This window comes from Pundamilia nyererei, unplaced genomic scaffold, assembly GCF_000239375.1.
Source record: "Pundamilia nyererei isolate P.nyererei 1_Seehausen unplaced genomic scaffold, PunNye1.0 scaffold00007, whole genome shotgun sequence".
Lineage (NCBI taxonomy): Eukaryota > Metazoa > Chordata > Actinopteri > Cichliformes > Cichlidae > Pundamilia > Pundamilia nyererei.
In genome coordinates this window covers 5,974,054-5,985,203 of record NW_005187408.1, presented here as the reverse complement: position 1 = coordinate 5,985,203, position 11,150 = coordinate 5,974,054, and the positions used below count along the sequence as shown (strand labels likewise).

Sequence of the window (11,150 nt, the reverse complement as noted above, 5' to 3'; positions counted from 1 at the left end):
ACACACATGGGGGGGGCATAGTCTTCAGGGGGTTGGTGTTTGGGAGTTTTATTTGGGGGTAGTTTATAACAATTACAGTTTATACTTCTTTTACTATACATATACATCTAATTTATCAAATATTATATAACTTTTGGAAGAACAAGATTCATTAACAGTTTGTAACTACCAAAAACATTCAGCTGAAGTTGCTCATTTTAGCGAACCGTATACAAAATCTTTTTATCAGTGCACTGGTTTAGAAAATGAGTGTAAAAAGGTGTGAACCATATAAATTCACCATATAAATCACAGTTTTGTGCTCTTTTCCATTTTGTCCACTTTAGTCGAAGACCCATCCTCAGCAGCCCCATCCTCAAGTTTGCTGAAATAAAAAAAAAATACAATATTTATGAAAAACCCTTTAGATTTTTTGGTTTTTGAAGTGGAGTTTGGTAACTTACGTAAGTTCGGCATGGTCCTGAAGTTCAACGTTACGGGTTTCGGGCAGTAGTAAACAGAGACCCCCAGCAGCAAGGGGGATGATTCCATAGATCAGCATGGGAATGGTGTAATGGTAGGTGCTCAGAAGCCTGATTAGAGGAGCAAGGATGCCTGCCACACGAGCCAACATGGAGTTCAGACCCACACCGTTCTGCCTGCAAGTACAGACGATGAACCAATCATCAAACTCACACTGGATCAAAATAAATAAATAAAATTGAGCATTTCATTATTATAGTGCCTTACCTTATATTGGTGGGATATAATTCTGCCGTATAAACATAGACTATGGAAAAACTGGCAGTGGCAGAAAATTTTCCCAATACAGCTATGACTGTTATTACTATGGGAAGATCTGATGGACAAACAAAAAACAAGTTACACATATACTGTGGAGTACATTTCCTGCTAGACATAGCATTTAACAGATTTAGCTTTTATAGGACTATTTTTTTAGGAAAATTAATCTTCAAGATTATAAATGAAAAAGCATATAAGTACCTTTTGGTATGACAAGGATCCCAAGACAAGCTAAACCTCCAAAAAGTAACACTACTGACTGACCAATCCTTCTCCCAATGAGCTGGAGGACAGGCAGACTGCCCAGACGTGCGGGAAATTCTACCAAACCAAAGATGAACTGTGTCAGGTAAATATCCAGACCAAAACTGCCAACGTTCAGGCTCAGTCCATAGTACATCAGACTAGTTCCAAACCTGTTAAGCATGAGAGATATTTTTAGTCAACCCAAAAAGGAGAGGAAATAAATGTGGCAGCTTTTAGAGGGTAAAAATTATATCCACCAGACGTAGCTCATGATGAGAGCACGTTTTCTCAGATATGATATCCTGAAGATGTCCAACATGTTTCCTCTTTTGATTGTAGTCTCATCCTCCAGCTAAACAATTACATTTTTACGTGAGTGTGCTTCAGTATTATATTTTCTTTGATTTTGGTTGAAGCCAAAGAGTTTGATCACCTTCTCCAACAGGTCTTTGGAGACATTTCTCTTGTTCACCTTGGCTGCCCTCTGGATCTCCTTTATAGCATCTTTCTTGCGGCCCTGGGTAATGAGCCAGCGAGCTGATTCAGGGAGAATCCTGGTTAAAAGGATCACAAACTGTAATTTTATTTATAAAGTTATTCTACGATGTTGGTAATAATATTTAATGTGACAGGAGTGCCAACTGACCAGTAGAAAATACCCAGAACGAGGATAAGTGGGCAGAAGAGCACCAGCTGCAGGATCCTCCAATTGCGGATAAAATAGGCAGCACCAGACATCAGCATCAGTCCAAGAGGAAAAGTGGAGTGGCAGATAATGGTGCACAACGCAAACCTGGAAGAATCACTCCATTCTCCTCCTTCAGCCCAACAGAAAATGTGGAAAAGGATGATTTCTGGTTTACAGTTTTCTTTAGCATGCGTGTGTCCCCTGACAAGATCATGCCAAACTTATTTGTACTTCTGTACACAACATACACCTGGATTATTAGATAGAATTAAATTAACAAGCTGAAATCTATTAGATTCACTGCTGGCATGTTTGTGTGTGTGTGTGTGTGTGTGTGTGTGTGTGTGTGTGTGTACTATGATTTGCAGCAGAAACAATGAATATCACCATTTAAAAAGTGCATTTTGTATTTGCTTGCGTTATCTTTGTCTAATATTAACATTTGTTTGATGATCTAAAACATATAACTTGTGCAAAAAATATACAAAAAAAACAAGAAATTATTCGGGGTTTTTTGCATGTACAGTGCTGTGTAGATACTCTTCAGTGGTACCAGGGAGGATGCAGGGGTACACTGTGGCATTAAATTCAGCTGTGACTAAACATCGTACCTACCTATTACAAATGCATTAGCAACAATGCCGGAGACCGAGATTCCGCCTAAAAATCGGAGAACTATAAAAACGTAGATGTTGGGTGAGAAAGCAACTCCCACACCAAAAACCATCAGCAAGAGGAGTGAAAGCAGGACAACAAAGCGGCGACCAAACCTACAGAGACAAGAAAGAGCTGTTTCACTGATCCTGGACTTTAATATGCAAGCATGATGTGTATGGTCTTTCCTCAGAATTTAGATCAAAGAGCAACATTTCTTTTTGTGAAAATAAACCAACATCATGTTTATTATGTCCAGTGGGTGACCTGATTTAATATGCTGCACTTGGCAGTCAACCCTAACGGTGTAGATATAGTCTGAATCACTGCGTGTAAAAAGAATCTGGACTAAATCTGTTGACAAGAATGAAAAACAAATCATACTCATGCTGCTGTTTCTGTTCATCCTCATTAACGTCCCAATCAAAGCAATAAGTTACAACTACACAGTTTGACTACTATTAAAGCTACTGCAAGTTTATTTTTACATGGGTTAAAAGATCAACACTAAAACTATTCAGTGTTGATTTGCATTTAATCAGTGTCATTACATAAGGATAATGATCCATACCTGTCAGCCATGGAGCCCAGGACCAGTGCTCCAACCAGAAGACCGGCCATGTAGATGGACTGTGATGCTTCAATGAAGTTGCTCCTGTCACACACCAGGTCAAACTAGCAGCAGAGAAGAAGTCTGTGTTATTGTCATGCAAAACACCAACTTTCTTTTGTAAAGGACCAACCCAAGAGGAGACATTTATATAAAAAAAAAAGATGTTGAAATGCTTTGCTGTGATTTACTCTTCTGATGGTCATCAGCTCATACAGAGCAAGCCAACAGAATCCCTGGAACAACTAGGTACATTCCTGCGAACACTAAGGACGTTTTACCTCTGTCACAATGCTGGAGGCACCACCAGATGCCTCAAAATCTGTTCCATTAACACATTCTGTTGTGGTGTTGATCCCATATTTTTCAATCATTTCCAAATCCCAATCCACCGGCGTGAACATCAAACAGCTCTCAAATCCTCCATCCTCCTTCACTGGGATGGTCAGATTTTTTTGCCTGTCTTCTGTCAGGTTGGGCCCACGCTCCACGATCCAGTCGGTGTTGCAGTTGTGTGGGAAGCTCATGCCGACAAACACCTGGCCAATAACGTCAAAAGCTAGAAATATGCTTGGGATGCATAATGCAACCACCAAACGTTTCTGAAATAAACCAAATGAATTAATCTCCTTCAAAATCTCCCCAAAGTTGCTCATATTTACATCTAAGTCCTCAGAGCTTCATGTGAAAATGAGAAAAGATTTGGTTCAGCCACAAGTAATCAACGTGACCTGGTTAATGTTTAAACTGATAATCACTGTGCTTTTATGACCTCCCAACTCGCTAACAGACTGCTGATGTACTGTACACTGCCAAATGTGATCCATTAGTATCAGGTTTTGATTATGTTTCAACACTAAAACAGGCCATTGGTTAGACTGATTAATCCACTTCTTAACTTCATTAAATCTCCCATCTCTTCTGATGTAGTAATCTTTTTTAAAATGTCGCTTTCCCTTTAAGAGATATATGACGGCTGCATACATCTGATAAAGGTATATAACAACACTCCATTAGTTTTTCTTTTTTTTAGTTAGTACGTTTGATAGTAGTAATGCCATCTTATTTGTCACCTAATGGCAGCATTAGCCTCTTAAAACTCATTAAACTTCTGTAATATTAGACAGAAAAACTGAACAAGTTATATTATAAAAGTCATGATCTAAATATATAGCTCAGGACAGTTAACAGTTTACATTTAACATCCATTTATTTTCTTCTGATTATCCAATAAATGGTCACAGGGGGGCAAGATCTGTCTCTGGGCTAATAATGATGCACATATGATGAAATTCTGTGAGCAAAAAGCACGTTTATTCTCAGTTTCTTGCTTTTTTCCTCAAAAGAAAGCAATGCAGAATTTGATAACTTCTGTTGCCTTTCATCCTACACAACAATGTGCCATCCCAAACTGGCAAAGTGGCGATTTAGAGACAAAGTCCACCTGGATGTTTGCCCAGTCAGACCCTTGTTTCAACAGTGTTTCCCTTACATAGGTCAAAGATAGCATTTGTATTTTCGTAGTTACAGACACAGACAGGAGGGTCAACTCATTATGCTAAATGTAAAAAGTTTTCAAAGCCTTACAGAATCCGTCTCCCCCTGCTTTCCTGCTTTAAACATGTCTGCTGATGCAGCCCTTTAATGCTGAGAGAGGAGAAAGTGAACACAATAAAACTGATAGTAAGGACAATAAATCTGGAGGAACTGATACCAAAGGAGCAAGCTCAGTCTGAAACAGAAACAGGTGCAACGTGAGGAAAATGACAATGCACAGATCTAGAATCAGTTCTGATGCCTTTGTTTATTGTGTGCAATTTGCCCACATCTTCTGCAAAAATCACAGCGAATGGTGCATTTAAAAGAAGCGACAGACCTCTAAAAGGAGGCTGATATGCTCATTCTTTATTGATTAAAAATAATCAAGAGAAACATGCTTTGAACTCCAAAACAATTAAAATCAGAGGAAATGAAATGGAAAGAAACTAAACTGAAAACAGGTGCAAACTTCAAATATATTACAGCCTTGATTAGTTATTGCCTGGACAAAAGTGTATTATGGGTTGTTTTAGGGTTTTTTTTAACCGGTCATCTGTTCATTTGCTACAGTTTATTCTTAGACTGCGTGTAAGTGGGACTGTTGGAGAAAGGATGAGAAAGCCATTAGATCTTCAACTCTGCCGAAAGCAGAGCTCAATCTATGTAACACACACACATCTCTCAGGGCTCATACAGACCAATCCTCTCTGCAGTCTGCAGACTATAACGGGAGAATGGCACCAAATACTGCAGTTTGAAAACGTATGCACAACATTGCGTGGCTGACTTCGTCGCTTCCCTTCCGAGGGGAGAAACCTGGGTCGACACGCCTGTACATCTTTATTTAAGGTAGCTTCACAAGTAACAGGAAGTACATTTCAAAGACAGCGAAAGTCTAACTCAAAACCAGAGAGAAACTTCACACGCACACACAGAAAAAAAATTACACTTGGTCATTTTCAATTTAAGGCTAGCATAAAATTGTATTTTGACTATAAACGTGTTCAAATATTTCCTTGTAACATTTCATTTGCAAGCAAAGAAAAACGAATGCATTCAGATTGGTTCACTATGGCATCTGGTTACGAAGTTGTCACATCATCAAATGAAACACTAAAACCTTGCTGGCGTTTCAGATCCACACATAAGAGCAGAGCAGAGCGGTAAATGAACCTTCTGCAGCCGTCGGTGCCAAATAACTGTGATATGCACATTCATCATCGAGCCACGTCATCGGTGGACATAAATGCACAAAATTATCCAGAGCGCGGTCGAACAGTTCTGATCATTCAACACGTTTACAATCACGGCTCAGATCTTCAAAAGTGACGGAAATCTTCATTAAAGACACTTTCAGAAACGATGGCAAAGCAGCTGTATTACTTCAGATGCGTCTTAAAAGGACTAGCTACTGTAAACAGCTCCCACACTTGGTGCTTACTAAGAGACACTTTTTCTGTTGCCCAGCGAAAGATCTTTTTTTTTTTTTTGGAGGGGGGAAATGTTGCATGGGGACAGCGCCATAGGAAAATATATATTTTCAAAAGGCGAGAAAGTTAAAAGCTGAAAACTGTTGATGCGCAAATGATCACACGTGACAGATTAAGCAATAATACGTCCTGCAAAGAAACGAGCAAATTCAAAGCCTGATGTGCAGTGTCATCGTCGTCATCCTTCACGCAGCCAAACAACCCCAATCGTGTCTTAAGAGAAAGAAGGCCAAGAGTGAAACACCCAGTATAAAAAAAACAAACCAATCAGAGCCAAATGTCATTATTTACATACTAAAGGTTAAATCAAGTACTCAGAATCCATTCACATAAACAAATACGCACTTTAGTCTTTTTCTCTTTCTTTGTGAGAATTTGTGAAAACCAATTCCAAACAGACAAACAAACACCAAGAGGGACACATCTGCTCAGACAGCACATGTGGTTTCAGTTGCTGCAAAACTTTTTACTTTACACGTATTTCAATCAATCACAACACGAAGGCCGGTTTGGAGTTTTGAAAAGCACTGATGCTTTTTTTTTTTTTTTTTAAAGAAGGGCATTAATTTTTAATTTATTGGGTCATTTATTGTCATTAAATCCCATAACATAACCCAAGACGTGATCATACTAATAACAATAATAATAATAATAGTAATCTGCACATCCAAAGTTTTACGCATACTTTGCTTCTGGTATTTAATTTAAATCAATGCAAACATGCTACACAGAGAGCTAATGTCTATCAGTTAAGTGCTGAATAGTCCCCACAGACTTGTATCATTTACTTTGTTGAAAAAAAAGCTGCTGCTCAGATGTTTCAGGAAGTAACTGGTCTTTCATGGAATTTGTTGATGATAGGAAAATATAAAGAATATGAAAAACCTTTAAATGCAAAGACTCCGAGACACTAAGATGCGTCCATCTCTTTCTGTAGGAAGTAATTTGTTTTGCAACGTCAAAACAAGAGTATGTGAAACTTTTTATTTCTATTTGGCGTGTGAAGCTGCAGCAAAAAGTTTGGCATCTGCACCTGAAAGCACACTTGTGCATTTCAGACAACGTAATGCTCCATATGGTAACCGGGGATGTCCCCACCCCCCAAAAAATGTGCATTCAGTAGTTCTGATGAATATATAAGGCATTGTTACACTTGTCAGGGTTTCAAGGGTGTTAGTTCAGATTGTGCAAATGCGTCACATTAGAGATAGGAAAGGGGGGAGACCGGGATGGGAAATGAAAACATTTCTTGTGGATAATTGCATCCTTCTACATGTACATTGTAAACTTTTTCGAGTGATTCTCATACTGTACGTTCTGATACTTCAGCTGACCACCTAAAATTCAACAGGTGGCATTTTATAATCCTATACGTGACAAAAAAAAAAAAAAGAAAAGAAAAAGAAAATAATGGTACTGTTCTCTTTGGCAGTAGTGGTTTCTTTACAGCCATGGAAAGAAAAAAATGCATTCAAACTATTTTTTTTTTTTTTAATTTCACATTTTTTAGGCAAGTCACGGTCCCAGGTAGAACATCTAACTAATGCTGAGCTGGGCAAAGCCCATCAACTTGATGTCGTCTGGTATTTCAGATCCCTCAATTCCAGAAGCCTGAAAAAGATAAATACATGGATTTAAAATGATGAGCAGAAACATCTTTAAGCAGAAAAGCAATAACGTTGTTTTCCTTTAAAGAGTTTTTTGTTTTAATAAATTAAAGCCGACCGATACAGGATTTTTAAGACCGATACCAAAATATGCAGACATAGCAGACTTTTTTTTTTTGTTTCCCGCACGAGAAACTTGAACAGATTTCCAAACATTTGTTATGTGTTATATTATATCAAGTGAGGCAGCTTCTAATGTTTGATCTCTGACATTTTTTCAAGAGGTCTAAATGGGAGACTAGGACTGCTGTGGATGGCCGAACCAATTCATTTGATCTCTTTATAAGCCGGTTAGTGTGGCAATCCACAACAGTCCCAGTCTCTTATTAAGTGCCCAAACCTATGCTAGGAGATTTGTTCTCCTCACAGGTTCTAACCCACAAGCGAGTGTGTAATCCACTACACCACAGAGCTGAAAATTATTTCCGGAACACAACTTCTATAGTTTATTTAGATTCAATTCTATAAGATCTCTAACCAATATGGAAAATGTTACACTCACCAGTTTGAAAGTGACATTTTTATGGGTTTGAGGTTCATCGACTATTTTCTGCAAATTTGCAGCAACTAAAAAAGAGAAGAAATCTTTAAGTTGAATGAAAAGAAATACATCCTAACATCACTGTCTATACTCGGAAACCAAGAATAGGCCTTTGTGAGATTTAACATTATGCTGTTACCTGCTCAATTTCTTTGATCTAATTTGCAACTTTTGGAGTTTAAAACTGAGTTAAATGCCAAAAATGGCAATTCCTGGAACAGCCACTTGAGGCACACTCCACCTTGCCGTGTTAAAATACCCAATTATCAAAAACAGTTTTGATTTCTAAAGCTATGTTTATATTTTTCTTTTTTTTTTTTTTTTAAATAACTCGTCTGTTCAAACTGCTGTAACACTGTAAATCTGACCCACAGATGGGTGCCAACATTATTAGCTAAGTATTGCTGTCAACTAGACTTCAGTTGAATTAGTTATGTTGCTTTTTGGAGTGTTTTAATACAAATATCTTAAATATCTTACACTTCTGTATCAATTACCACAAGTATGCTGTAATCTCAAACCCTTCTGTAACCCTGCGCTGTAACCTGCATCTCTCTAGGAATACAAGAGGCTCTACATCAGTTGTTGTATGAATTAGCGTAGTGGAAGCAGAAGCTAAACATATTCTTCAGTGTCTAACCTTATAACTAGACTAACTAATCATACAACTAACTACATTTCAACATGAGAGAATATTCCTTATTTGTTTTTAGGTTTTCTTGAATCCCTGGCCTGTGTGGCTGCACAGCAAGGCTTTTATTATGCCTGCTTAATGCAGTAAATGTGCAGTAATGCAGACCTGCTTGAGTTAAAAATATCCCCCTTTAAAAGGCTCGTTTTCAGCCTTGAGCAAAAACATGCTGAGTGAGAAAAGGCGATTTTGTTAACGTGGCAGGGGAATGTTTGAAATCACTGACCTATTACTAAGTCCCTCCCGTCCACCAGGCCTGCCGACACCAGCTCCTGAGACACACCATCTGCTGTGTCTGAAAAGTCAGAGCATGAGACGACGACTGTGACAGGTGGACCAACACAACAGAGTTTAATAAAAGCAAATATTAAACAGAACACGACCGCGGCTTAATAATTTTCAAAACACTCACGCTCTTCCTGCTTAAACAAACAAACAAACCAAAAAAGCACCTTCTGTTCTCAGCACTTTACATTCTAAATGAGCTCGTTTGTGCTTTGTTGCACCCATGTGCTTTCCTAGCTGCAATGACAAAAAGCCAATTTACCAAATACAGCTCATGCAATTTGTTAAACTGTCGGTTTTCCTACTGATTATGCACAAATGTGACACCCCGAACAGTCAACTCTTTGCCTCAGGACATTTTGTATACTGCTTTGTGACAGCCACACTTACCTCTCCCTGGCATGAACTCAAAGCGGATGTCATTTAGCTCCTTCTTTGAATTTCTGAAGGGATGATGGAAAGAAAGAATGCAAATGAGAGGCGCAAAGTTTACCGAAAGGTAAAAATACGATGAGAAATGAGTCAAACATACCTTAACCTTAATACCAAACTAATGGGAGCCTGAACATCCCCTGAGGCAGCTGAAATCTGTGGAAACAGAAGGAAAAATCTTACTAAAATTGCACTTTCACACTATATTTTGATACCTTCAAGAAAGATGAGCAAACTACCTCTTTACAAAAAAATGATAGGTAAACATGTAGCATTTAAATAAAAGCTTATGATGGGAAGTATTAGTTAGGGAGACTAGCCTGAGGGGGAACAGCAGCAGCAGGTACTCCTGGTGGGGGAGATGCAGCCTGGGCAGTAGATTGAGCGGTGGCTGGTGTGGGCTGCAGCGGAACTTGACCTGCAGCCTGAGGTAGTTCAGCCAGACCTGCAGCCATAGGCTGGAGATGACTACTTAAAGGCTCAGGAGTCTGGAAAACCTAAAGGGAAAATTGGTTGATTGACTTTTTTGGTCTGTATATTAAGATAGTCGCTGACTTTGGTGATGTTTGACTATTATTAAAGGAAGATTATGAGGTTTTATTTTTAGTTTAAAGTCAAAATGTTAACACCCACTAGACATACTCAAACTGGCTACAAAGATTTGTCACTCTCAGGATGATTTCATGCCAAAACTTTTGATGATCTCAAACCTTTGTGTCATATACAGGTCAATACTGGAATTTGAAACTTATCCGATTAAAATTCGGCCACTACCCCGCTTTCAGGTGGCCCTCTCGTGCACCCCTGGATCACTCTCTGGAAGCCCCTTATTAACCAGCTACACATACCCACATCCACTGTGTCACGACGGCGACCCTATGAATTTCATTTTCAAGAAAACTTACATGAAGCCAAATCTGGCAAGTCTATAGCGTAGTGAGTAATGGTTGTCCTGATGTGGCCAAAACCAGCCATCCATTTCCTTCCACTTATCCATATTCAGGATCACGGGACCTATCCCAGCTGTCTTAGGGCAAAGTTTAAATCACTTGTGCAAAATGTTCGTCCCTCAGACGCCTCAGAAGATAATGAGAAAAATCCACTGACAGTATGACCTAGTGTGATAACGCCCTTGAGCTTGGAATCTGCAGAGTATCCCACCGAAAACTGCTGGTTGATCTGATTTGTAGGTGAAAGCCCAACTCTCACCTCCAGGGATAAGCTTTGACGGGAAACTGAGTCAGATTAATGTGCTGGATGTTGAAGCTTGTGGTCTGTGCAACTGAACAGGACTCTGCAAGCAATCCAAATAAAGCAGGACTCCCAAGATGACTACAGTGAAGGCAATGGTTTCCAAATTGAAGTCTTTGCAACCCACCTCACACATACCCAGAAAACTCATTTTCTTCACCTCGTCTGTTGTAATCTGTCAAATACCTTGTGAATGCTTTGTGCTAATGTTACGTCCCTCTGCAGCCTCTAATCTGCTCAGTGTGTTCAGCTGGTGCTAATTGGCCACACCTA

General features: G+C 39.1%; 2 protein-coding genes across 2 annotated transcripts in view; both read right to left on the bottom strand.

The window, feature by feature from the left end:
- Positions 1-239: 239 nt before the first annotated feature.
- On the bottom strand, positions 240-3,637 carry slc22a13b (solute carrier family 22 member 13b). Its single transcript, XM_005722705.2, has 10 exons — positions 3,263-3,637; positions 2,943-3,046; positions 2,333-2,487; positions 1,676-1,847; positions 1,463-1,583; positions 1,287-1,381; positions 985-1,199; positions 730-838; positions 444-638; positions 240-364 (listed from the first exon to the last, which is right to left on the bottom strand). The coding sequence occupies exons 1-10, from the start codon at positions 3,635-3,637 to the stop codon at positions 289-291; spliced, it is 1,617 nt and encodes a 538-aa protein (XP_005722762.2). The 3' UTR covers positions 240-288.
- A 1,706-nt stretch (positions 3,638-5,343) lies between these two features.
- oxsr1b (oxidative stress responsive kinase 1b) overlaps positions 5,344-11,150 on the bottom strand; it is a 43,411-nt gene continuing 37,604 nt past the window's right edge. The window contains exons 13-18 of the mRNA XM_005722704.1: positions 9,947-10,123; positions 9,727-9,782; positions 9,585-9,637; positions 9,136-9,204; positions 8,180-8,244; positions 5,344-7,621 (exon numbers count right to left, since the gene is read on the bottom strand). Of these exons, the coding sequence (XP_005722761.1) occupies positions 7,547-7,621; positions 8,180-8,244; positions 9,136-9,204; positions 9,585-9,637; positions 9,727-9,782; positions 9,947-10,123 (495 nt within the window). The 3' untranslated portion in view covers positions 5,344-7,546. The remainder of the gene's footprint in view (positions 7,622-8,179; positions 8,245-9,135; positions 9,205-9,584; positions 9,638-9,726; positions 9,783-9,946; positions 10,124-11,150) is intronic.

Excerpts from the sequence above, each read along its gene's own strand:
- slc22a13b (XM_005722705.2), bottom strand. The coding sequence starts at position 3,637 with ATGAGCAACTTTGGGGAGATTTTGAAGGAGATTAATTCATTTGGTTTA. Across the intron at positions 2,488-2,942 it reads CTGGGCTCCATGGCTGACAG|GTTTGGTCGCCGCTTTGTTG; the intron begins GTATGGATCATT and ends TTGTCTCTGTAG. Across the intron at positions 365-443 it reads CAGGACCATGCCGAACTTAC|CAAACTTGAGGATGGGGCTG; the intron begins GTAAGTTACCAA and ends TTTTTATTTCAG.